Source organism: Eschrichtius robustus, chromosome 8 (genome assembly GCF_028021215.1).
Source record: "Eschrichtius robustus isolate mEscRob2 chromosome 8, mEscRob2.pri, whole genome shotgun sequence".
NCBI classification, from domain to species: Eukaryota; Metazoa; Chordata; class Mammalia; order Artiodactyla; family Eschrichtiidae; genus Eschrichtius; species Eschrichtius robustus.
In genome coordinates, this window is record NC_090831.1 from 123488776 (window position 1) to 123516399 (window position 27624).

The 27624-nt window shown below is 49.5% G+C and overlaps 1 protein-coding gene across 2 annotated transcripts; it reads right to left on the reverse strand.

Annotated features, from left to right (window-relative positions):
• ZNF777 (zinc finger protein 777) lies at positions 1-27347 on the reverse strand. 2 transcript variants are annotated; one of them, XM_068549633.1, is made up of 6 exons: positions 27252-27347; positions 21639-22499; positions 20494-20620; positions 18272-18385; positions 4637-4888; positions 1-1385 (listed from the first exon to the last, which is right to left on the reverse strand). In XM_068549633.1, the coding sequence occupies exons 2-6, from the start codon at positions 22482-22484 to the stop codon at positions 229-231; spliced, it is 2496 nt and encodes an 831-aa protein (XP_068405734.1). In that variant the 5' UTR covers positions 22485-22499; positions 27252-27347; the 3' UTR covers positions 1-228. The 2 variants fall into 2 exon arrangements, with proteins under 2 accessions (XP_068405734.1, XP_068405733.1); XM_068549632.1 differs by lacking the exon at positions 27252-27347 and adding an exon at positions 26481-26597.
• Between the last annotated feature and the right edge of the window lie 277 nt (positions 27348-27624).

The window sequence follows — 27624 nt, forward strand, 5'->3', positions numbered from 1 at the left end:
TTGGTTTCATCCATTTTATTGTCAAGGAAATTAACAGCCCGAAGGGGTTCCCCAGGTCCGCGCTCCCCCCCTGGGGCCCCGGGGAAACGCGGCAGCCAGCGACCTGGTCTCACTACCCCGCGTCCTTGGGAGGAGGGGCGAAGGGAGAGGGGGGCTCACAGCAAAGGGGCTCGGAGGCGCCCCGTCCCCGCCCGCCGGGCTCGGGCCGGGCGACGGGGCGGCCCGCGCTCACTCGCCCGTGTGGGTCCGCAGGTGGTACTTGAGCGACTGCTTGTAGCGGAAGCACTTGGCGCAGTGCGTGCAGGGGTAGGGCCGCTCGCCGGTGTGCGCGCGCTGGTGCTCCAGCAGGTGGTGCTTCTGCGTGAAGCGCTTGCCGCACTCGGCGCAGTGGTAGGGCCGCTCGCCCGTGTGGATGCGCCGGTGCTCCAGCAGGTGGTGCTTGCGGATGAAGCTCTTGCCGCACTCGGGGCAGGCGTGCGGCCGCTCGCGCGAGTGCACGCGGCAGTGGTTGGTGAGCTTGGACTTCTCGCTGAAGCTCTTCTCGCACTCGGGGCACTTGAAGGGCCGCTCGCCCGTGTGAGTCCGCTGGTGGCGCAGCAGGTGCGACGGGCGGCTGAAGCTCTTGCCGCACAGGCTGCAGATGAAGGAGACCTCGTGCTTGCCCGCATGCACGCGCTGGTGGATGACCAGGCTGATGTGCAGGCGGAAGCTCTTCTTGCACTCGGGGCACGTGTAGGGCCGCTCGCCCGTGTGCGTGATCTGGTGCTTGGTGAGGCTGGACTTGTGGCTGAAGCTGCTGTCGCACTCGGGACACTTGTAGGGCTTGGGGCCGCCGCCGCCGCTGCCCGAGCTGGGCGACTTGGGGCGCGGCTTGAGCGCGTGCTTGGGGGCGAAGCCGGGCCCGCGCTCGGGCGAGGCGTAGCCGCCGCGGACGCGGTGGATGCGCTGGTGCAGCGTGAGCTGCTGCTTGTGCCGGAAGCTGACCTCGCACTCGGCGCACTCGTACGGCCCCTCCTTGATGTGGTTGCGCTGGTGGATGATGAGGTTGATCTTCAGCCGGAAGCTCTTGCCGCACTCCATGCACGTGAAGGGCCGCTCGCCGCGTCGGTTCCGCTGCTGCTGGCTGGCCGCGCCCCGGTTCTCGCCCGGGTGCCGCTCGCCGTGCGACGGGGGCGCCAGCCTCTTCACCGCCGGGTTCCCCAGCTGCAGCGGCGGGGGGCTCTCCTCGCCCTCGGGCGACAGCTCCCCGGGCAGGGGGGTCGGGTACATGGCGGCCTCGTACCTCCCGGACAGCTGCCCGAGGGACTGCAAGTGCTGCGGCAGCTCGTCCTCCTCCTCCTCTTCCTCCTCCTCCTCCTGCTCCTCCGTCTTGATCACGATCCCCTCTGCTCCGGGGACGCGGGACGCGGGACAGGGGAGAGAGAGAGAGAGACAAGACGCCGTTAGGTGTTGCCTGACGCCCCTACCCCGGAGGAGGCAAGCCCCGCTTCGCCCTCGCCCACGGCACTGCGTGGGCATCGTCCACCCCAAGGCCTTCCTTCGGGAAAATGCAGCTTCCCGCTCCCGCGGCCCAGGGAAGCCAGGCCGGCCGCGGAGCTTGGCTCAGGAAGGAGCCCAGGCCTAAAATGGGCCAGTCGGAGACCTGCCTTGGAATTTTATGCGGAGGAAGCAGGGACGACGGCATCCTCGTGGTGGGACGCGGGCGCTGCGTGTGCCCATCGCCCGACGCCGCTGGCGGGCAGGGACCCGCAGGAAAGAAGGAACCTAGACGCAGAACCCTCCGGAGAGGCAGCGGGTCCAGGGCGCCTGAGGTTGGCATGCTCGAGGACCTACCAACTCTCCAAGCCGATAAACACCCCTTTCTTACTTAAGCCACTTGAGGATTGGGTTTCTACCGCCAGAGTCTAAAGGGTCTTGACTCATCAAGTTCCCAGCCTCGTCCCCCCTCTGCGGTCTCGTCTCCCCGAACTCTGCTCAGCCTCGCTGGTCTCCTTTCCTGGACTCACCTGGAGAGTTCTCCTCAGGTGCCTTTACTGACCCTCCTCCGTGTCTCCAAATCGTGCCTATTACTTAACACCCCACTCCAATCCTGTCTCCTCCTGACAACCTTGCTTGACCATCCCGACCTGCATCCTTCAAGCCCCCCGAGCCGCTAGCACGTGCTGGGGCGCCTCCCCGAGACTTAAGAACCCCGCCTCCTGACGGGGCACCTCACCTGCACAGGTGCATGACTCACCTGCACAGACTCTACCAGCCCTGACCCTGAAGCTGGGGTGGGGGGTTTCCTCTGCCTTTGCCACAAGCTCGGGTGTGCAATGCCCCACACGCGGTGAGTGTTCCACGAACACCCCAAATGGTGGATGTCCTCCTCCGCCGCCGGCCCTCCGCCCTCTAGCCTGGCCCTTTAGGACCTAAGATGTTGGCTGTTCTACGGGGTCCCTGGAGAATGTAAGTCCGAGAGAAAAGGAGAGGCCTCCAGCACCTATTTGAATTTTCTCAGGTGCCTTGAACTTACCTGGCCCTCCCTAAACGCTTAATTGGGGAGCTCTATTTTTAGTTGCTGACTTTGTGTGACATGAGAAAGTCATTCACTTTTGAGTCCACCTGTGAGATGGAAGATGCAATACTGTAATAGTCTGCATTTGCAGAATTCTCAAAAGCAAACAAATGAGAACTTTTTCAAAGCACCTCACACCTATGCTCTCTCATGTTCACAATATCTTATGGGAGACGTCAAGCAAGAATTATCCCCATTTCACAGACTTGGGGCATCCGAGCTTGGCACTATCAAGTAATGTCTTCAAATAAATAAAGTCAGACCTTTTCAGAGCTTGCAATTTAAGGACCAGCTAGTCTGTCCCCTCAACTGATAAGGAAACTGAAGCTGGCAGTGTTCGTGACCTGGCCAAGGTCTTCAAGTTTGTCAGTGACCACTAGGCCACGGCACTTCCAGCTACTCCTCTGCACCCAGTAAGTGGCAGTGTTAAAATGAGAACACAGGTGTGCCAAGTCCCGGCTCAGGCCTCCCGTCGTAAGACAATGCTGCCTCGGTCCTGTCAGGACTCTCAGCAGGAAGTGACCCAGAACATCCCTGGAACACGATGCTTAAAAGATCAGGAAGGAGGAAGCAGCTTCAGAGGTTGGTAACTCATTGCCCTGGTGTTTATCCTGAAAATAGGGTTGTTTATGAAAGGCAGAGGGGGAAATATGGGCCTTGGAAGATTTAAACTCTCCTTGAGTTTCCAAGTTGTTTTTTCTTAATGAAATAAGAATGAAACAGTTGGCCCTAAAATTCAGGTCTCGAAATCCCACAAAAAGCTTACAATATTACTAAATGGTACTAACAGAATTAATGGGAGTGTTCAAAGGGCAATCTGGAATTGCTCTTATGAAGCTCCCATTCAACGAATTCTCACAATTTGCCTTGTGTCTTTCACTATTCTCTAATGAAAGACAACATGGTATATTAAGAAGATTTCTCGAGTATCATGCAATTATTTAAATATAAGGAGTTAGATACTCATCTTTTGACCAAGAAGAATGTCCATATTTTATGTGCAAAAAGGCAAACTGCAAGGGAATAAAATAAAATGAAAAAAAATTTTTTAAATCATCAAAATAATACTTTAAAAAACCTAAATAAAATGGATGTGGATACATTTCTAAGTATAAATAATATATTGATATGATTATTGATATAACTTTGATATCATATGATCATATGATATCAAAATATGATAACTGATATAACTTTCCTAAAGTTTTCATCTTGTCAATTGACTCTTTTGCACATAAACAAAACATACAGACAAAAACCAAAACCCAAGTGGGTTCTACCAAATTTTCAAGGAGCACACAGAATTCCTATCTTACACATTATTTTTAGGATACAGAAAAAAGAGCAAAAGCTTCCCAGTTCCTTTGATAAGTCTAGTATAATCTTAATGATGATTCCAGAAAAGTTCAGGTTCACTTCATTTATGAATATAGTTGTAAAATTCCTGAATAAAATAGCGGCTAAGTCTAGTAGTGTATTTAAAAAAATACACCACGATGATCAGACAGGGCTTTTCTCAGGCCTGCAAGGACGGCTTAGCATCACAAAATTGACCACAAAAGATGTCCTGGCTGTGCTGCTGCAAGCCCACTTCCTCACTGTTTCCTTGTCCTCACAGGGAGCGAGAATGTGCAGAATGGTGACCCTGAGGTTTTGTGATTAAACAAAAATGATGCCTAGATTCTACCTGAAAAAGCAGCCTCGGCCATTTACAAAGATGTGCTCTTCAAGGGTGGAAATCTTCAAGCCAGTTGAGGCTTCCAGTGTGACAAGGGAATGACCAAGGACGCGTCGGGAGATGGAAGTTCTAGCATTGCCACTAGTGTGGGACCTTCTCTGCCTGTAGAGGGAGGGGGCCGGAGAGATGATCTCCGCCAGCCCCTGATGTCCTCACCTGACCCGGCCTTTGGCTGTGAACACCCTCCTTCCTTGCCGGGAGACGGATGCTTTTAAATCCCGAGGCAGGGAAGCTGTAGCTAAGGCCGTGCTTGGTTCCGTCACACCTGTTGAGCCTTCAGTGGCACAGCACCCCTCTAAAGGAGACCGCAGCTTCCCCACAGGCCCCAGCCCCCCACTCACCCGCGCAGTTTCTCTGCTGCGCCAGCATCTGCTTGAGCTCACTGAACTCGCCTGAGCTCTCCGTGGACGCCTCCAGCGGGTTTTCCGGCTCCTGCATGTCCAGGTCCGGCTGCTCGCCGCACGGGTCCCCCAGCTCCGAGTCCTGGAAGCCATGCTCCTCCACCTGGCCCATCAGGGGCTCCGGCGTCTCCAGACTCTCGGAGCCCTCGTCGTTGGTCTGCACCTCGATCTTAATCACGATCCCGTCGTGAGCTGAGAGGGAGGGGGTGGGGTGGGGGGAGGACAAAAGAATCCAGAACATGTTCATTCCACCTGCCCAGGGTTTTGTGGCCCTAGAATTTATATTTCCAAAATTCTTACTTTAGAGACCCTGAAGAAATATCCTGAGTTGGCAGTAAGTAGGCATGGACACTGTGTAGCCTTGAATATGAACTGGAGTCAAGTTAAAATAGACGCAAGTTTGTCTCCATGATCCCCTATAATTTTAAAATAAGGGTTTCTTTTAGAAAGAGATCCTAATTCCCTTTCCCAGGTTAGGTCAGCCAAAGGCAACAGTTTCTGTCTCTCCCCCTCAACCAAGCTGAATAAAAAAAAGGCTAATCGTCTGGTCTCCCCACACACCTTTTCAACACTTCCCCACCAGGTGTCCTACAGACCAGAGGCCCCCAGCCCCTTCCTGGCCCCCGTTCACAGGCACAAGAGGGGCTGCGGGGTTAGTTTTTCGTTAAACAGCATCTGATTACACACATGGCCCTGACATTTTTTTTTTAATCTGCCTGTACATCTGTAGGTTAATTTCAAATGTCGTTACACACATAGGCATCACTTTCAATAAACAGGATTCTAGTGCACATTTTTGTTCTTTAGTGCAGTATCTTTTCCCCTTTTAATTTGCCTCCCCTTCTCCTCACTCCCCACTCGACAGGTACGACCTTCCCAGGTAATTCCCATAACTGCCCTCACACTTTTCTCTATGCTTATGTAGTGACTTATCACAGCACGTTTACATTTATGTTCTTCTTTTCTGGCCATTACTGGTTTAAAAAAAAATAAAATTGCCTTATACATAATCCTCTATGTTCCTTTTCTCACCCAAATATCTTGTAGAAATCCCTTCACACCAATTTCTGTAGGCTAACGCGTTCCTTTTCAAAGCTGCGTATATTCCACGGTGAGGATAATACAGCAACGTGTTCCACCATTTCCTTATTGACAACATTCACTTTCTGCTGCCAGGCTTTTGCCATGGTGAACAACACTGCCATAAACATGTGTTTATATCTCTAACCATAAAATAGTGCTTTTATTTTTATGAGAGTCCCAGGAGTGGGACTGCAGGGCCAAAAATTAAAAATATTTTAGAGTCTGATAGATGTCATCAGACTGCTTTTTCCACAGGCTGTGACTATTCACATTTCTACCAGCCCTTTTCCCCACGTGCCTGCCAGCAACAGACACCACTGCTCTTTTTAATCTTCCTCAGTCTGATGGGTATAAAGTGACAACTTACTGATACTTTAATTCTACTTCCCTGACGAGGGTAATCTGAATATCATTTCTTTTATTTATTGGCCTTTTAGAGTTGATTCTATGTGAACCGTGTTCTGTCAATTGGTCAGAGTCCTCTGATCCCTGTATTAAAGATAACCCATTTTCTCTTACTGGCATTTCAAATATTTCCCCTAAATCTATCATTTGTCTTTGACTTTTATCATATAACTTTCCTAAAGTTTTCATCTTGTCAAATATGTCCCTCTTTCTTACGGCTCCTGGATTTTCTGTCTTAGTTAAGAGGGTCTCCTCTGGTCCTAGATGGTTCATCTGATCTCCTAGATTTTATTCCCAGGTTTTTATAGTTTTATTTTTTACATTTAGCTCTTTATTCCATCTGAAATTTCTTTTTATCTTGTGTATAGTGTGAGGTAGGGGTTCAACTTTATTTTCTTGCATATGGGCAGAGCTGTGCTAGCATGAAGCCCCTTAAAGGTTGAAAATCACTTTGTTAATTAAGGAAATTATAAACATATAATGCACGAACATATTCATTCATCCTTTGAATGTTTATTCAATAGCTATTTATTGAGCACCACCTATGTGCCACGCATGTTCTAATGGTGGGACACATCAGTGAACAAAACATAGCTCCCCGCTCTCCTACATCTCACATAAGGCAATAAACATAATTAATAAATTATATGGTATGTTAGAAGGTGATTACGTGCTGTGGAAAAAAGAAAAGGCACCAGGAACCCAGTGAACGAAGCTTCTCACTGTCCTTCGCCGTATCCACTCGTCCCGCCCATACTAAAGTGAACCACAGCGCCCAGAAAGCAGACCGCCCACTCATGCTAGCAACTGATGCCACGTGACCTAAAGCTGGGTTCTTTCGGATGCTTGGCAATCCTTTAATTCCTCTCTGATCAGCCAAGTAAACGATTCCCAACAGCTGGGGAGTGGACCACATAGAAAGCAGCCCTAATGTCCCAGGTTGCACTCCCCACAGCCTTCCACGCAGACCGTGCCTACCTTCCCTCCAACTTGACTCTCCGAAGACCTCTTCATCCTATTCTCTGTCTTACAAAAAAGATAAAGTCATCCACACTCACATCCTGGGCTTCCTCCTGCTCCAGCTCGACGTCATCCCCCTGCATCCCCTTCCTCCCGTGCCCCTCCTCTGGCCTCCTCTCTTCTGGGCTCTGCACTACATCCGCAACTATGACTCCAGCATCGGAAAGATACCTTCCCTGACTTCAAAACTCCTGAAGATATTTTGCTTGCCTCCTCCCTAAGATAATTTTTTAAAACCATGTACCCGTTTGCACCTTTTTGAATAAATATACAAAATGCTTCAATCACTGCTAAAGATGTAATTTCTGGAGTATTGTAAATATTGATATTTTAAAATAAACTCTTCCATTGCCATTTAATGTTGCCAATGGAATCTAAGAACTCTAGCAATTTAAAACCCACCATTATTCACTTAAAAAATACACAAACAAGTTCTTCTTTGATACTTGAAATTTTAATATCATCCCTTTTCACCACGGACTTCTATTTCCATTCCCACTTTACCCACAGAATTGTAGCCTAATAGAACATATTTTTATGCTTAGGTGCCTTCCTGATCACCTCATTTACTGCACAGAAATGTGTTATGTAAATGGAAAGATTAATTTTGCTTTCATTTCTAATAACCACGGGGTTCTAAGTGTTACTTGTCTGCCTGGCTTAAGTCATCCTTAGTTATTATTATTGTGGAATGAAAAATAATTATTCAAGATAGGAAACGTGTAGGAAATGTATCTCTTACGAGGATGGATGGGGACTTTTTCCCCAATTAGTTCATTTATCTGAGAATGAATATTCTTATTGCTTGAATGAGACAGCGTTCAGAATAAAATCTGCTCCTATTTTTCATTTTTATAAATATAACCATTGGGAGAGCTCATTTACATAGATCTGTAGCTGGGCTGGCGGGAGCTTTGTTATGGAATCATCACTCCGTTCTTTGAACTTCTAAATTATAAATACTGCAAAAGCACATGGTTAACATATCATCAAAAATTGTTTTTAATGACCTATTAGCTGACAACTTAATTAGGTTCTCTTTCAATTTTGTCAAAAGCTAAATATTCCAAATGATCTAACTTCCAAAAGAATTCGCCATCCAGGCCCCAGAGCCACCGATGTACTTCTGGTTCTGTCCCCCAACATTCTGGCTTGTCTCTTTGTTTCGTGAGCCAGAGGGCTTTTTATATATCAGGGAAACACTCCATAATAAGGCAGCATCGGCAGGAGGCGCCTCCTCTTTCTCTTTCACTGGTAGGAGACATGGGAGATGAGGACCAGTGCTACAGGGGCCGCAGGTGTCGAGTGCCCTCACTGATGCGTTTATGAAGGAGAACAGATGGACAAAGACTTGGAAGCTGAACCCGCAAAGCCCTCTGTGTTGTGCCTTCTTGGAAAGACTCTTGTACCCCGGGGCATGGGTACTGCAGCCCGAAGACCACTGCCTTCCCATCCTTACCTCTCCTTCAAGACCCCCACTCCACCAGACGTCCCAGGCCGCTCTTAGCCCATCCTGAGTGTGCTCTCCTCTGACCCCCAAGCACTCGTCTGCCCCTCTCTATGGCATCTAATTCTTTTTCCCTTGAAATGTGCATCAGTTACACATTTTCGTGCCCCTCCCCCAATTGTCAGACAGCAGGGAAACCAGTGTTTCCCACGAAAAAGGTCTCTCTGCCCCAAACAACTTCTGAAAGAGTTCTGACAACCAGACTGCATTCATAAGCAGTAATCTGTTCTCCCATTAAAAAAATTAATCAGGGGGCTTCCCTGGTGGCGCAGTGGTTGAGAATCTGCCTGCCAGTGCAGGGGATGCGGGTTCGAGCCCTGGTCTGGGAAGATCCCACATGCCGCGGAGCGGCTGGGCCCGTGAGCCACAATTACTGAGCCTGCGCGTCTGGAGCCTGTGTTCCGCAACAAGAGAGGCCGCGATGGTGAGAGGCCCGCGCACCGCGATGAAGAGTGGCCCCCGCTTGCCGCAACTGGAGAGAGCCCTCGCACAGAAACGAAGACCCAACAAAGCCATAAATAAAATAAATAAATAAAATTTAAAGAAAGAAAAAAGAAAATGCTCCCTATTTCACTTACAAAATTAATTAAAAAAAAAAATTAATCAGGGGGCTTCCCTGGTGGCGCAGTGGTTGAGAATCTGCCTGCCGATGCAGGGGACACGGGTTCGAGCCCTGGTCTGGGAAGATCCTACATGCCGCAGAGCAACTAGGCCCCTGAGCCACAACTACTGAGCCTGCGCGTCTGGAGCCTGCGCTCCCCAATAAGAGAGGCCGCGATAGTGAGAGACCCGCGCACCGCGATGAAGAGTGGCCCCCGCTTGCCGTAACTAGAGAAAACCCTCGCACAGAAACGAAGACCCAACACAGCCAAAAATAAATAAATAAATAAATAAAAATAAATAAAAATAAAAGGAATTCCTTTAAAAAAAATTAATCAAAGACACATACATTGTGGGAATATAGTTTATGACAAAAGATAGCATTTCAAACCAGTGGGAAAAGGTTTAGGTAAATGAAGTGGAGACAACTGGCTTCCTGACTACAAGGAAAAAAACAAAAAAACCATCTTCACATATCTCACCTCAAAATAAATTATGGATGAATCAACACTTTAGACATAAATAATGAAATCATACTAGTATTAGAAAAAAACACAGCTTTTTCCCCCTCCCTCCTTCCTTCCTTCCTTTAGTTTCTGGATGCTGGTCAGTCACACCAAACATATTAAATGTGCACAACACATACCAACTATAATCTTTTGGTGTAAATTTTTTGGAAAAAAATTTTTGTAGCTTTGCCTTGACACTGTTTGGTGATAAACATTTAATTTGTGATTGGTTGTTAGTCTCTGTAATCACATTTCTTCATAAGAACTCTTCTGAGATGGGAAAAATCTCTGCTACAAATTGTTTTCAAACGTATTAAATGTTTGTGGACACTAAATTTAATAATTAATGAAGCTGGTAAAATGTTATATTGGGAGACACAGTTAAACATTTAATTATCTACATTTTGTAATTTTCTTTTTGTTTTCTGGAGCAAAAAATATCTTATTTCAGCTTTCAAATATTTTTATAGATTTTTGGAAAGCTCGTAGGTCCAAGGCCTGTGATCATAATGTTTACTGAATAAAACAGGCTGAGTAAGTATTTCTACACTTGGTATGAAGCCCACCCACCATAAAGAAAATTTCTGGTAAATCTGAATACATAGAAACTTAAACTTAATAAATTTGGACACAAGAATTTTAAACAGCTATATCACAGATACACACAAAGGTAAACCATAAATTTGGAAACATATTTGCATACGTAAGACAGACTACAGCTAATATCCTTAATACTTAAAAAGCTTTTATAAATCAATAATAAAAAGATGAATGATCCAAAAGAACAATGGGCAAAGGATAATTCATAAATAAGACATACTGGAGACCAATAAATACGTGAAAATATGCTCAACATCACTCTTACAGAGGTTGCATGAAAACATCAAAATATTGTCTTTTCTACCCATCACTCCGGCAAATAATAAAAAGATAATACCACCTATTGGCATGGGTGTGGGGAAACAGGTTTTCTCATGCATAGATGAGGGTGTGTAAAGTGGCACAATTGTTTTGAACGGCATTTGCTAATATCTATTAAATTTTTAAATGGGTATATCCTTTGACCCAGAAAGTCTACTTCTAAATAAGTTTCAGACGAGTGCATGAAGATTTACTTATAAAGGATCTTTAATGAAGCACTGAAACTTGTAAAGACTCTAAATGTATATCAATGAGAGTTTATTTAAAGTATGAAATCAATACACAGAATACTACGTCTGCTATTTAAAAAACAGAGACTTACATGTTTTGACATGTAAAGATGTCAAAGATATATTTTTGGAAAAAGCAAGTTGCTAAACAATGTACTTCTATATTGTTTGAAGAAATTTTTTTAACAATGAGAAAGTATTATATAATTAAGGCCGTGTGTGTGTGTGTGTGTGTGTGTGTGTGTGTGTGTGTGTGACTATATGCACATAAATTGGAAGGAATAAGCTGTTGACTCTTCTCTCTTTTTTTTTTTTTTGGCTGCACCGTGCAGCCTGTGGGATCTTAGTTCCCCGACCAGGGATTGAACCAGGCCCTGGACAGTGAAACCGTGGAGTCCTAACTACTGGACCGCCAGGGAAGCCCCGAGCTGTTGATTCTTGAGAGAGAATTATATGGGACTTTTCTTTCTCTGCATTTTTTCTTTTTGAATTACACTGATGCAACTTCAGTGTTTCATTGGAAAGTGAAAACCAGCGTGGCCACATTAACTTTCTCCACCAGCTCAAAGCAAAGAAATGATGGCTGCCACGGGCTTTCCAATCTTTTCATGGCTACACTTTCTGTTAGATTTTTTAAACCTTGGTATATTAATTTTAAAATCTTCTTTAGTGGTTGAGAATCTGCCTGCCAATGCAGGGGACACGGGTTCGAGCCCTGGTCTGGGAAGACCCCACATGCCGCGGAGCAACTAGGCCCGCGAGCCACAATTACTGAGCCTGCACATCTGGAGCCTGTGCTCCGCAACAAGAGAGGCCGCGATAGTGAGAGGCCCGCGCACCGCGATGAAGAGTGGCCCCTGCTTGCCGCAACTAGAGAAAGCACTTGCACAGAAACGAAGACCCAACACAGCCAAAAATAAATAAATTAATTAATTAATTTTAAAAATTAAAAAAAAAACGTTATACGTACACATAGGCCAGAGGGATGAAGGGTTCTTCAAACCTCATTTTTAAGAAGCTCCCCTCCACCCCCCAACCTGCTCCCCAGAGGCAATCACTTTCAATTCTTCTAGCTGATTCTTTTGTCACTTATGTTCATAACTCTACGTAACATAATGGCATTGCTACTCCTTGAGTTTTCAATTTTAAGCATCGTCTACTGACTTCCAAGAGCTGGAGGTGAGGACCATCTCTTCCCCAACCATCCACATCTCTTCCAAATCCCTGATTTTTCCCAGCCTGTAATTCTGCTTGAATTAATGTTGGGTGTTTACATTACTGGATTATGTAAATGCTATTTAAAATTGAACCATGTAGCATACTATAAGTACTCTTCTATGCCTGTAAACCTTTTTGCTTCCCCTGGAGCTAGTTTTCTTTTCTTTTGCTTAGCTTACTATTAATTACCACTAAGTCAGCTCCAATGTCTCCCCCCATCCTGCTCTATAATCCTCCTCTCAGAACATCCAAACATAATGGGGATTCCTCAGTTTTACCTACTTGAAGAAAAACTTTCTGGAACCTATGGTATGCTCCAGTGTGGACTGGTACCTCCAGATCCACTGCTGTCTTTTGGGGATCCCCTTCGGCAGCACCCCAGGGATTCCTTCCCCTCTCTTGTGCTGGAGCTCCTTACACCTCTTGGTTTACTTCCTCATTTGGCAAAGTACCTGCCCCAGCTTGAGAAAGCACGCATGGCAGACCTTGAACATCTCAGTGTCTCGATTTCACTCTCATATTTAATTAGATTAGTCTGGCTAGATATCAAATTCTAGAATGTTGGAAAATATCTTCCAATTTTAAAATTTAAAGAATTTTAAAGGAATTGTTCTACTGTCTTGTAGCTTCCAATACTGTTGAAAAGTCCAATGCCATTCTAATTCTTGTTCCTTTGTATGAACCTGGTCTTTCTCCCAGAAGTCTGTCAGATCTCCTGGGTCCTCAGTTGCTCTGAAATTTCTTGCTGAAGTATTTAAGGCTGGGTCAGTTTTCATCCTCTCTTCTGGACAGTTGGTGGGCTCTTCAATCTGGAAAGCTGTCTTTAAGCGCTGGGAATTTTTCCTGAAGTCTTTCATCTCTAATTCCCTTCTCCCTGTTTTTGCTATTTTTTACCCTGATATTTCTATTATCTGGACATTAGACTTCCATCCTTTACTTTTCTTATTCTCTCCCTATTTTCTTTTTTGTCTTTTTGCTCTATTTTCTGGGCTGTGTATTCAACTTTATTTTCTAACACTGCTACTGAGTTTTTAATTTGCATTATTATATTTTTAATTTCTAAGAGTTCCTTTCTATTTTTTTTTTAGATAAGCATTATACTTTTGTCATGGATACATTCACTTCTTTTATCTAAGGAATATGAAAAAATGCATATTTTAAATGTATAACTATATATAAGTATTTAAACATACTTCCCCCCTTCCCCCCCCCCCCCCGTATGGTCTCTGTTTCCTTGAAATTTATTTTTTCTTTTTTTCCCCTTTGTCTCTGTATATTAGAGGCTCTTCCCAAATGTCTTGTGGTTCTTGGTTGTCCATTTATATTAAAAGTTGAATATTCAAAAGAGAATTGAAAGTTTGGTGCATTCAGGTAGGGCTTGGTTTCCCAGCAGGATTGTTTAGCTAGATCATTTCCCTGGGAAATCTCTTGGGCTGGCCCCAAGCATCTCTAGATAAGACTCTTCCAATATCCTGCCCTGAGGGTTTAATCTTGGATGTAAGCATCATTTTGGGATTCAGGTTAGGGAAGAAGGCTAGAGATCTCAACATCTCTGTCAAGCTTCACTCATTCCCTTGTTTTCAACATGGCACCCACCCCAATCGTGCCTGGTGTCCACATCCAGAAACCCTGTTGTTCACCATCTCCAGAGAATAAGCCTTGGTCACCTACCAGGGTCGGGTGAGGCAATGGAGGGAAATGGCAGTGTTTAAAGGCCTCTTAAGATGTTTGACCAATGCTCTGTTTTTAGCCTCACCTTTACCCCAATTTCCAAAGACACCTGGAATCTCTGGTACTGCTAGTTCCCGAGTCTTGAGCAGGGCTGGGGGTGGAGTGCAAACTGGGTTTCTTCCCCAATACCAATTTTGGATTCTGCTTTCTCAATCAGTGATCACCCAGCCATCTGTTCTCAGCCTTCCAAAATTTAGCTGCCGTTGTCTCCTTGTCCGTTCCCTTTAAAAAAAGTCCCTTCGCTCTCGTTTTAGAAGGTCTTGGGGAGGTGGGAGTAAACACATGGTCAATCTGCCACCTTTAACTTGGAGTCTTTCTTCATGCGTTGTTTTTAAAAAAACTTATTTTTGCTGAATAAGAAGTAATATACACTCACTTCAGAAAATTCTAAAAAAACATAGAGAAATATGACTTGGGTATGTTTCCATCCCATTTTTTCCCTAGTTTTGTTAACATCGTTGACTTCCTATTGCATTTACATTATCCACTTCTTTTTTTTTTTTTTTTTTTTGGCTATGTCGTGTGGCTTGAGGGATCTTAGTTCCCCGACCAGGGATCGAACCTGGGCCCTCGGCAGTGAGAGCACAGAGTCCTAACTGCTGGACCGCCAGGGAAGTCCCTACGTTATCCACCTCTATACCATTAACCTCCCGTATCGACTGGCTCATTCCTGTCAACATGTCAAACAGGCTTTGGCAATCCCCATCTTAAGCAAACAAGAGTCCCCATGCTGCCCGGCCCGCCAGCGTTTCTCTTCCCCACCCACAGCTACACTGGAACAACCTCCACTTCCTCACCTCCCGTCCACTCCTCAGCCCACTCACAGGCTTCCACCTCAACCATGCCACCAACGTTTCTCTTTCTTGCTAAGGTCACTCTGATGCTGCCAATCTGCAAATCCAATGGACACCACGCAGTCTCTGCCTAACTAAACCACGCTGCAGAGTTCAACGCTGTTAACCACGCTCCCTCCTTCCGGAGACACTCTTCTCTTGAAATACCCGACAATGCACTACCCTAATTTCTTGCTACCTTTCTGGCCACTCCTGTTCCCTTTGATTCTTCTGGTTCCTCCTCCTTTTTCCAAATCCTACAGCAGTGGCTTTCAACCCTGGCTGCACATGAGAATCATCTTGGAAGCTTAAAAACAAACAAACAAAACTAACACCTGGGCTCCACCCAGACCCATATATTCCAACTCTCCAAGTCTACCCTAACAGTCAGGGCCCCAGGCCAAGGGCACAGGCTGTGCTCTTTCTCTTCTCCCGTCCAGGCTGGGAAAGCTGATCCCGTCCACGCTACCGAGGCCCACACGTCTGTCTCTAGCTCAGGGCTCTTCTGTGAGCTGCAGGCTCCTTTACTCAGCTGCTTTCTCAATACCACCTCCTTGACGTGTCCTGGGACCTCACACCTAATGCGTTCCTGTCGTTTCTCTGGGTTGGAACCTCTTGTCCCCCACCTACCCTCTCACTCGTGTCACAACCTGGACTCATCCTCGGGACCCCCTCTCCTCATATTCGACATCCGCCAGCCACCGACGCCAAAATACACCTCGCAAATACCCACTGTGCTCCCTGGGCTATGCCAGGCCTCCCACCTGGGCTACAAAGAGAGCTTCCTCGCTTCCAGTCCTCCCTCCCTCTGAGGAGTTCTCCCCCGAGTAACGGGAACGCCCCCTTGTGCCTCCACTAAAAGTCCCACCTCCTCCGAGGCCTTTGCTGGGCACCTGGTCTCAGTAAGGCCTTTGCTGCTGTGTGTCCCAGAGCCCTGGAGGCCTGTCTCCACAGCACTGTCACAGGGGCTGGCTGTATTTTTACGTATATGGGGTGTTTAGTTTGTTAACATCAGTCTCTTGACATAGTACCTGGTACAAAAAATATTAGATGAACTTAATAATAAACATACAAGGGAAAATATGGTGTAAAAACTCTTCACGTGTGATTTTAGTGGCTGTATAACCATCTATCATAATGTAATATAATATTTGTACATCTTAATCCATATTTTTGGATTCTTTTTTAGGCTATAGACTCTCAGAAAGGAAATTATTAGGTTAAGTAAATGAACATTTTAAATATTTAAAACATATTTGAAGACTAGAAAATATCAAATTGCTTTTTAAAAAGCCTGAAACTATGTACAGTGTATGAGAACTTGGATTTCAGCCATGGCTTCTGGCTTGTTTGTTTTATTCTGCTAATTTGTTAGGTGACAATGGTCCCTGGCTTCCCCAGGCCTCCTATTCGCCCTTAAAGAGCCATGAATGGGAGCCCCGGCTTGGAGGATTTTGAGAGCAGGGTCGCTATCTGAGTCACCTTCAGGTCTCCTTGCCCTTAGGGATCCCAACCATAAATACTAGTTTATTGAATGCATTTACTCAGCCAGTTCACAAAATTGCCATGTTTGGTGTACTTGGAACCAGGAAAATTCTCAGTTGGTATCACCCTTTGGGTCTGGCCCAGGGCTGGCCTTGTGGCCACTCTCCTAGGGGGGAGGACACACGAATGACAGGTGACCACTGGCTCTGATAACTGCAGACTCACAGGACAAGCCTGCTACCCCGAGGCCAGGGCCTTGCAGGCACACAGAAGTGCGAGTTTACAGCTGGCCCACGGGGCAGTGGTTCCCATTCCTCGCCTGCCCTCCCTCCGGTCAGGCTCCTAGTGGCTGAGACGGTTAGTGGAACAAATGGCACATTCCAGCCACACAAGGCAGCCTCTGTGAGGCCGCCGCTGCCCACAGAAGCTCCAGCCTTAGACACGCTTGTGCCAGAGTCAACCCCGCCTGGGGCCGAGGGGGCTGGAGTTATTTGCTCTCAATTCTGGCCCCACTTTGTGGGAGGCCCACCTGTGATGAGGGTGTGAACAGCAGACAGAGGAAGGGGCCCATGTTCCCATCCCAGCCCTTCTAAGAGGATGCTACAAAAGCAGTACCCGGACCACAAAACCCCACGGGGACAGCGGATGGGTTCTAGGATTTTTACCACAAACCACCTCTCCCCTTTCTCATTCTTTGCCTCCCAAGCCCTCTTTCTGATTTCTTCTCCTTTGAATCTCTCCGTTCCCACTGACACCTGTTTTTGGATGTGGCCACTCAAACCTTTCACATACAGATCTGTTTTCCTCCAAACAAAAGATCACTCTGCCCCGTGCCACACCCTGTCTCTGACACCCACTCTCACCTCATCTACTTTTAAATCCATCTATTCTGTCTGCCAGAATGAATTCAGGATCTGCCTCTTCCCTCCATTTAAATCTCCAGACAAATCTCTAGAAAGTAATGCTGGTTTAGGGTTTCTCTGAAACACGCCAGCACTTATGTTTCCTCAGGGTCCTGCCTCTTCTGGAAGTTACCTCTGCTCCTACTCCCTGGGGCCATGACTGCACGTGATTCTGGACCTCCTCCTGGTGCCAGAGTCGATGACATTACTTCATACAAGACCTGGCTGTTGGCCCCAGTGAGTTCTCCTGCTAGATTATCCTCCTTTTTCAAAAGACAGGATCACCCATGACATCTGGCTACAAAGGACAAGGATCTGCTCCCACGGAAGACCTTCAAGGGAAGTGATGCAAGTCCAAGGGCAGTTCCAAAGCAGGGGCTTCGGAACGAGCCACACCCCGAAAGCACTGCCGTGCAAGTGTGAGGGCTGCTGAGCGGCTGCTGTGGAAGGGACGGCTCCCCACGTGGACGGACGCAGCAGCTGGCGTGTCCTGGGCCACTAGAACCTGCCGGTCAGCACGCCAGGCCCTGGCTATCAGTACCAGTCCTGTTTCACGGATGAGAAAGCGGGCCTCCAAAAGGCCGAGTCACAAAAACCACAGGGCGAGGACGCAGAGAAGCCGGGGTTCAAGTGCAGGCAGCCCGACGCCGGCGTCTGCACCTGAGCCCACGGCCAGGCCTGCCTGCGCTTCTCTGCCGCCTCGCCGCCTCGCCTGGACCCCGCCCCACACACTGGAGGATGCTTCAGGTGAAGTCCGTGTCTGTCCCTGTCCTTTCACTCACCGGCCACAGGACCAGGGACGTGGCCCTCCTCTGGGAGCTCGAGGCTTACCAGCACCAGCATCCTGACAAGGGAACGCCTTTCTGTCAGTTTCGGTTCTGTTTCCCGCAAAGAGAGAGGTGACGCTCGGTCATGTCAAAAGCTCCCCGAGACAATGAACGCAACGGCATTCCCAGCTCAGCCACTAGGGCCACTGGCGATCAAGGAGGCCCCAGGCAGGTCCCAGCACCTGCAGGCTTCCCTGAGGCACTCAGCCTGCTAACACAGCCCGCCAGGGTCTAGTGTGGGTTGTAAGACCCCACGCCGGGCCCCCTGAGCGCTGGAAGGCCTCGGTCACCGGCAGCCACTCACCAGCACTGGGGTCTGCAGGCGCCTCGCCCTCCTCAGAGTCCTCTGGCTCCTGCATGACCGGCCTCTCCCCGCGTTCCATCTGTGACATGAGGTCTGGTTTGGAAATTGCATAGTCTGCGCAGGAGGAAGAAAAGAAGATATCCTATGGGGTGAGTTTGCACTGGATGCTACAAAGGTGTCACCTGTGTGAGTGTGACATCGGGAGCAGCTGCCCTACCCAAGGCCGGCAATGCTGCAAAAGGAAGGGCCAAGTTTCCAGCCCTTCTCCTCAGGGCACACAGTGTGTGCACACGCGTGCGCATGTGTGTGTTAACTGCGTGCGTGTGTGTGTGTGTGTGTGTGTTAACCGCATCCCGGGTCCTCCCAGCGGCACCAGCAGTGGGGCACCACTTGCCCACTGATGGAAACTGGTCATCTGTGGCTCACAGGTGGCCAATGCCAGCTCAGGTTTTCATGACAAAGGCAGAAGATATTTGAAATTTTATAAATTAAAAAACTGATCTTGATAAAATATAGAAGCCATGAAACAAAACACTGATAGGTTTTTTCTTACATTACAAAAAGTTTAAAGTTCTTTGGAAATAAATTTAAAAGATAAAGAAACTTGGAGGAAATAGTATCACACACACACGTGTAAAACATAACACAAAGGATTAATGTCTGTAACTATATATAGAGCCTCTACAGTTAGTAAAATAAAAAACCAAAATATGAATGGGTAATTCATAGAAAATATGCAAATGGCCAATAAACATATTAAAAGACGCACAAGCTCCCTAATCATCAAAGAGATACATGTTACGATAATGCAGCGTCATTTTTCACCCATCAGAAAAGACTAATCTTTACAATAGGAGAACCCCAGTTCCGGCCAGGGTGTGGAGGTGGCGTTGTCACACTCTGTTACGTGAACATACACAGCCCTGGGTAGGGCCCGTGGAAGCGCCCGTGACATTGTAAATGAGCACCCTCTTTCCTCGGCAAACCCACCTCCTGGAATCCATCCCACTGAAATCCTCGCGGAAGAGCGCAAATGCAGAGATGCTGATTGCAACCCTCTGTGGCAGTGGGAAGAGGGACTCAGGCTGCTGCTCAACAATAGTTCTATACCAACAGCCCGACGGTTCATCGGGAACACCGCACTGTCTTTCGAGCAGGCCTCTGCGCTGACACGGAAAGCTGTCTCTGACTACTGTTAGGTAAAATAAGTGAAGGATCCCATTTGTGCAAACCACAAAGCGCATGTGCACGAGTGCAGCAAAATGATGAGAAACAATATCGGCCCAAGGGTTCGTGGTGGTTACCTCCGGGGAGCGTTACCTCTGGGGAGCAGTGCTGGCTGGGGGTGGGGACTGCTCTTTATTATACAAATCTAAATTGTCGCATTTTCACAATTATGTATATACTTTAAAAAGAACAGAAAAAAAAAAGTTACCCCATAGAGAGGTACAGATGTATAAAATTAACAATTCCAGCAAGAATCGGATTTTCTATACGACAGCATATTTAATGTTTTCCTAATTTTTTGTGTGCCCAAAGAGTTCCCCATATCAGAGAAAAGGAAACATATACAACTAAAGCCTATTTTCCCAGGTCTTCATCCTCAAATACGCTCATTAACGAAAACAACAAGAATCCACCAACTGTGGGGTATGAGAGATCCCAGTGAAGTCGCAACTTCCTGGTAGGGACCTAGGACGACCGTTTACTCCCCGGGTCATACCTCGTCTCTGCGCGAGCGGGACGAGAACCTGGGGGACGTAAGCTCTCAATCGACGACAGCGTTCAGCCACCTGGGCGGTCTATCAGGAGGGCTGACACCTGTCCTAGCTCCCACACGGGCAAGGTGTGAGGATTAAATGTCATTCTCATAAAGCACCTCACACTCTGCTTAATAATAGTTGGCTGGACAAACTAATTTCAAGAGATATATATATGTATGTATGTATATATACGTATAGAGGGGCCACGGGGAAAATAATACAAAGGTGAGAGACTGCTGACGTCTGAGTCTGTCCCCGGCCCCCACGGGTAGAGCGGAGTCTCTGCTTACGAGCTGTGCTGATCTGTGCTGCGCTGAGGTATGTGGGTATACGGGTGTCTGCTCTCATTTGCTGTGCTCTCGAAAAAAAATTGTTTCTGGGAGTTCAGAGCTCCCGGGGCTCCTAACGAACCCCCAGCCAGCAGGTGGGAAGCCGCGGGCAGCGAAGCCGTCTCCTTACCCATGGAAACCAGAGACTCGTAGTTGCCCCGCATCACGTTCTTGTACAGCTCCTTTTGCCACTCGGACAGGTTCCCCCACTCCTGCTCCGAGAAATGGACGGCCACGTCGTCAAACGTCACAGGGACCTGAAACCACACAACAAGCTCAGCTCAGACCAACTGGAAGGCATCACGGGCCCTCAGCTGCCAGATCCCAAGGCTGCCAACGGCTCTGGCCCCCTGGGCCTGGCTCAAAACGCTCAGGACTGGAGTGGGAAAGGCCCAGAGGCCCAGCTGTGGGTTTTCACCAAGGACCTCTCTAGAAATCAGGAGGCTTCAGCCACTGTCCTGGCCCGAGAGAGTCAGGGCCCCGTGATGTCTGGTCCTCTTCCTCTCTAACAGGACAGTCCTTGCTGCTGTAAAGTGTGGTCTGCAGACCAGCAGCAATGGCACCACTGGGGAACTTGCTAGAAATGCAGACTCTCAGGCCCCACTCGAGACCCACTAATTCAGATTCAGCATTTAGTAAGATCCCCAGGTGATTCGTGTACACAATACGATCTGCAAAGTGCTGGCCTAGGCAACACGGTCCACGCGTTTTCCCTCCATGAGGCTGTGAAAAGGGGCAGTAGCATAAAAGAACAGAAAGAAAACCAGTTCACATTAAAGTGCTTTCCCCTGGGAAATAATATTAAAATCTAACCATCCTCTGGCTTTTTAGGATACCTCTGGAAATCATATTTTTACTGGCATTAACGTGATTTATGAGTTTACTGATAAAAATGTTGAGCAGGACACCGCCCTGTAATATCTCACCAAGTCCTCCCTCCACCTCCAGGGGAACCACACAGGTTCACACTTGTCCACAGCTCGACCACTTGGCCTTCAATTTGCCTTTTATCCTCAGACATCACAGACTGAACGCCTTCTACACTGACAGCCCCCATCACTAGGTCATCTCTCTGGTCTATAGCCTATGCTTTTATCAACAGGAGAAATCATTGGGTTTTGCTGTGTCCTGTTCTCAGCGATGTGAAGTTGGTGACTAGGTATCGTCATACTGTTTTCCTTCTTAACCGTGGCTTTCCCTTTCTTTGATATTAAATTCCTAAAACACACTCCAGTCCTGGTCACCCTTGGGAAGCCCCGGTTGGGATAAAGTTACCTTGGGAACTTCTCCATTGCTGCCCGGGGGCAGCCGCAGGATCCAGAAGTTTCTGTTCTTCAGCAGGTTCTCCATGTTCTCCAGCCGCCTCTGCAGCAGCCCGTACTCCTGCAGCAGGGTCCCCAGCACAACCCATTTGCTCTCCAGGTGGTTTGCAAACTCCACGGCCGTCTTCTCGCAGTCGGCTATCTTTTTCTCATTTGTCCCGGTCCTGCCCTCCAGGGTCAGGAGCCGCATGGCTTGGGCCTCCAGTTTCCTCTCCACCGCTTGGACGGCAGCCCACACGGCCAAGCGGGTGATCTCCGCCGTTGGGAGTGGTGTGTCCTTCTGGGCCGCAGAAGAGATCTGGAAGGGGGTGTCCTTTTGGGAAACCGGGCTCTGGAGCAGGGGGTCCATGTCAGTCTCGGGAACTGTGGGGGAAAGGGTCAAGGGGTCTCTCTCAGGAACTTCGGGGGAGTGGAGTGGGGCTTCTTGATGATGGGTGGAGTGGGAGAGAAGTGAGATCTCTGGTTCAGCAGCAGCTGGGGGTGGATACGGGGCCTCTTCTTGGGAAGTCAGGGGGCCCTGGATCTGAGTCTCTTGCTCGGAAGCGGCATGATACAGGAGTGAGGGTCCCTTCTGGAGCACATGCGGCATTCGGCCAGAAGTCTCGTGCTTGGGAGCGCTGGGAGTCTGGGGTAGGGAGCCTTGCCGGGGAATGGCGGGAGACAAAGAAGGAATTTCTTTGGGGGGAAGAACGTGGGATTGGAACAGAGTTCCTCGAGGGAGTCCGGCAGGGGTCTGACGCGGGGTTTCCTCTTGCACAACGTTGGGGAATGACAGAGGTGAGGAGCGTTGGGTCTCCATGTCCAGCTGCTGGACCTGTGTTCCAAAAAGAAAGGACAGGATTGAAGGCCAGAGTGTCCAGCTGGCAAATAAATCCCCAAAATAAGCACCTACATTAAAAGGGCTTCAGGCTTCGTAGCAATAAGATATGTTCCATGGACATGAATCTCTTCTTGAGACCCTAGCGTTGATCTACACATCAATGACAACTGCTATTAACAACAAATAAAAGATGGTTATGCCACCTTCTGCTTCTATAGAGCCATCTCCTTTTTCACAACATACACCGCACAGGTGTCCTCTCATGAGTAGTGGTGTGGGAGAGGAGAAAGGATACTGGCCTTGAATCAGAACACTTGGCTTTCAGTCCTGTCTACACCAATGCTGCCCGGGTTGCCCTGGCCCACTTATTCAACTTCTCTGTTCTCAGGGTCCTCATCCATCAAATAAGGGTCATAATACCTGACACACCTGCTGCCTCACTGAGTTCTTCGAGCACTGAGGGTTAAATAGAATAAAACTTTGAAAACCAATAGAGCAGAATTTTGTCAATGCCAGGCTAGCCTAAGACTGCCAGCAAGCTGGGGCCGGTTCTGTCAAGGCACTTACCCCGAAGGTGAACTTGACATCCAGCCCCACCGCTTCTACTTGTATTATCAGGCAGTCGTGGTGCCCATATTCTTTCCCTCATTTTGTCCAACAGCGATGACACACAAGTACCTTAAGCTTCCCAGACTCCTTGATAAAAGCTGCCTTGTTGACTTAATAACATTTCTCAAAGGGTTGATATGGTAGAGGTTTGCCTTTGAGGCACGCTCAATGGACCCAGCCCCTGCTGGAGAGGCTGAACGGGCTACCGTGCATTCAGGCTGGCTCCTGCTACACACAGAGAAGAAGACAGACACTGAGACAGGTGTGGGCGTGGCCATTCAGACTCTCCTGAGGGAGCCAAGGTTCCCGGAGCTGATGGTCCCCGGCGGGTAGGTGGACCCTGGCCATCCGGAGTCCTCCCCATGGTTCGTGAGGTGGGGAATGAGGAGGAAAGGAGGCCTGGAAGAACCAGAGGCAAGGCTGAAGTCAACCAGTTCTCTGGGCTGTGTCAAGGTTGGTGGAGACTAGAACCAAGATAAAGACCGATTCCTTCAATTACTTGAAGGGGGTTTCAGTCATTCACACTCTCCCCATTCCCCACCTCGCCATGTCCATGTTCAGGGAATGCTTGTGTCATCACAGAGGTGAAGCCAAGGTCTTCTGAGTGACCAGCTCTGTATCTATCTATCCAGAATGTCAGTATGTTTATTGGAACTGAATAGAATTTCTTCTATATCAATGTTTGTCCATTCCCTCATACTCCTCCTTCAATGAATCTGCTGAATGGCCGATTATTGTGTGCCATATAGAAGTGAGCTTTAAAGTAACTGAAATTTCCCTTTTCTTCATTTGAAAATTAGCATATTCCTGGTGTCCACTCTGAAATACAGTATGTGCCCAACAGATGTCTGCTGGATGAATAGTATAAATGACTGGGTTACAAAGAAATTATTAGAGTTAATAATGAAGTTCCTTGAGTCATCTATCAAAGACTCATCTAAACCTATTTATACCTTCTGTTGCTTTCTTTCTTTCATTTGTTCATTCATTCACTTATGTGTAGCTTATCTGAGACAGCATCACGCTTTTAAGACAAGGATTGAAGATTTAAGACCTTGTTCAAGCAAAAGGTTTTTGAGGTAGTATGATCCAATAGCTTTGCAGGGAACCAGATGTGAGGGCTGATTAGTCAGCCCTGACAATTATCTGGCATTTGTTATGTGCCATGAACTGTGTTTTAAAGGGTTATCTAATTTACTCTTCACAAAACCCTATAAACAGGGACCACTAGAATTCTTATCCACACTTAGCACAGGAAGTTGTGGAGGCTTGGAGAGGCCAAGTAACTGGCCCAAGGTCACACAGCAGTCTGGCTCCAGAGCCTGGGCTTCCGCCTACACTGTAGGTCGCCTCTAGGCCTCATCTGTCAGATGAGACAGCTGGTCAGTATGTGTTCTGAATCCTCTTTACCTCTAAGATTCGGAGGCTTGGAGATTAAACAAAGACCTGTGGGAAGGCCCTGCCCGTAGACATTTCCATCTAATGCTGGGGTCAGGGACCCCTTTGAAAAGCTAATGAAAACTATGGATTCTCCCCCTCAAAAAACACACATGGGCACATACACAAAATCCCACGAGCACTCTCAAGGGAATCACAGAGCCCTGAAACTGAAGGCTCGTCAACAACTAAGCCACCTCTCAACTCTGCACAGGCGAGGGCAAGGCTGGACGACCCTCTGGGATAGGAGCCTCAGACACAGGGAAAGTGACGAACATAATGCAACACAACAGGCACATGTATGGCCCTGTCCTCACAGGGGGATTAGGGTATCTGCCTACAACTAGTAGGAGGAAGGGGAAATCCCCAGGGGCCACGCTAGTCCCCCTGAGTAATACAGGGGCTTAACTGAAACAATGTAGAGAAGCTTCAGGACAGTAAATTAAGCCATTAGCGCAAGACATCTTTACTAACTAGTCTACTCAGAGCGCAAAGGAAAATACCAGTTCTTTGCTCTCTATTATTAGACTGTCTCTGTCCATTTCCGGATTTGGAGGACTGTAGAGCAATGGGGGGCCCACAGGAGCACATCCTTCCACCACCCCCAAATAAAAGCCCCTTGCTGTAATTTCACCAGTCCCAGTAAACCTGTGGCTTGATACTACCCTGAGCAGAAAGAAATGGCCAAAGAGAGGAATGGAGCTGTAAATATAAAATGTGAGATTAATAAGCTTGCATTCGCAAACTCTTGGGGGCAGGGGGAGAATTCCATTTCACAGGATTTAACCCACCTTCCCTACCCCATGTATCCTAAGAGGATGGGGTTTCCAGGATTCATTCATTTGCAGAAAAATACATAATTATACCTGACTTATAAAGAAAGCCATGCCATTGTCTTGTATGACCCAGTGTGGTTCACCCAGAATTATATACCATTCAAGGGTCCTGGAAATCTAAGCATTTAAAAATCATTTTATTTTATTTTCCCAAGAGTTTTATTATTAATATTATCATTATCATTCTTATTATTATGATCATTTTTTTGTAAGACCTGAGAGGCTCTTCAGAAAGCTCTATATCCCGACCCCTTCCTGCACACAACAGGAAACTGAGGCTCAGGGCACTGACCCCCATGCAGCAATCCTCCTCACAACACGGCTACTGCATCTCAAAGAGCAGGTCTGCGGGGAGACTTTGAGACTGATTTTTAAAAATGGTCCACTGAAGAGGCAAACCAGCCCCCAAACCCTTAGTAGCTTGCTGCCCAGACCCCATCCGTCCGAACACCCAGAATTCGACCGGGTCCCCCGGACGCAGAGACTGGAGGCCGAGGCGCCCGAGCCCGAGGGTCACCTGCTCCTCACGCCGGGGACGCTCGGCTGGGCGCTGCCCGGCCTCCCACACGGCCGTCACCTCCCCCCCCGACGGGCCGCGTCGCCCGAGCGCCGGCCCCGGCCCCCACCCCAGGGGAGGCCGCCGCCGCCAGGGCCGCCCCCTCCCCGTCCAGGCCCGCGGCCCGGAGGCAGGCATTTCTGCGGACGCGGGCGCCGAGCCACGGATGACTCGCTACGTGACCTTGGGGCAGGCAGGGCCGGTCGCCGCCAGGTGTCCGTGCCTCAGTGTCTCCGCTCTGCGAAATGGGGAGAGCCGCGTCAGCGCCGCGCTCCGGCCGCGGGAGGCTCGGCGGGGCCGAGCTCTGCGGAAAACGTGCGGCGGCAACCCCGACGGACGCGGCGCCGTCTCCGCAGGGAACGAGGCGCGCCGCCCGGGCGCCCGCCTCCGGGCCCGCGTGCGTGCCAGGCCCCTGGCGTCCCCGCAGCCGCGCCCGGACGGCGGCCGGCTCCCCTCGCGTAGCGCCCCCCTCCCGAGCAGGGGCGCGCGAGCCCTCCGGGTCCCCCGCCCCCACGTCGCGGCGTTTCCGTCCCTTACCGAGACCCCAGGCCGGGCCGCCGAGCCCGGGACGCGCAGGCCGTCCCCAGGGCCCCGAGTCCGCGCGTCCGTGCGCGCGCGGGCCGCCCTCACCGGAGCCGGGGCCGCCTCGGCCATGGCCCTGTGCTGTCCGGCCCGGGCCGGAGTCGCCGCCGCCGCCGCCGCCGCCGCCGCGCGGCCCCACGCAGGCCGGCCCCTGGGCTCTCCGCAGGCGGCGCCGGCCCGGCCCGGCCTTCCCCGCCCGGGCTCTCGCGGCCGTCGGGCCCGGCCTGCTCGGGGCGCGCGGGGCGGGCGGGGACGGAGCGCCCGAGCCCGGCGGCGGCGTCGGAGCGGGTCGCGCGGCGGTGCGGGCGGCCCGGCGGGCTGCGCCCCGGCCGCGAGCTGGGCCCCGGCCCTCAGCACCGGCCCCCGGCCCGCGCGCGGCCCCTCTGCGGCCGCGCCTGCGACCCCGGCTCCGGCCCCGGCCCCGGCTGCGAGCTGCGCTGCCGTCCCGGCGCCTCTTCAGCAGGGGAGCTGCACAGCAGCTGCCATGTTGATACAAACTGCATCCTGGGAGGCATGTCCCTCTCAGGCCGTTTAAAGAGAAACACTCCGAGGCTCGTCGGAGGCTGCAGGAACCCAGACAGCTCCATCTACAGCCGGTAGGAGCGAACAGTGTCGAGCGAGCAGCCAGGCGGCGACGGACACGCCCTGAGCCCCGGGCCAGCCCGTCGTGCCGCCCGGGCCGAACCGCTCGGGCCTCCCACCCCCCCGGGGCCCCCGGCCTCTCACCTGGGGTCCTCGCCTCCCCGGGCACCCTAGGGCGAGACCCGGAGGCGGGAGAGCGGAGGAGAAATATCAGCGCGCGGCCGAGGCGACGTGCTGGGGTCTGGAGGCGGCTTGATTGGCTCCGACAGCCTTCCTACCGCCGGATCCCCCCGCTCCTCTCAAACCCAGAACCCGGGTCGTTCCCTTTCAAAACCTGCGCTCACAAAGGGATCTAAAAAACCCGTCACACTAAAGAAAGCCCGGAGTTCATGTGACCGGCTCCGTGCAGCCCGGGTTCCAGGGGAGCAAGGGGGTTGGGTGCTTTTGTGAAACGCCCGAGTGTTGTTTTCGACCTGAAAGGACAGAATGCCGAGAATCAGAGAGAGAGCTGGGGCTG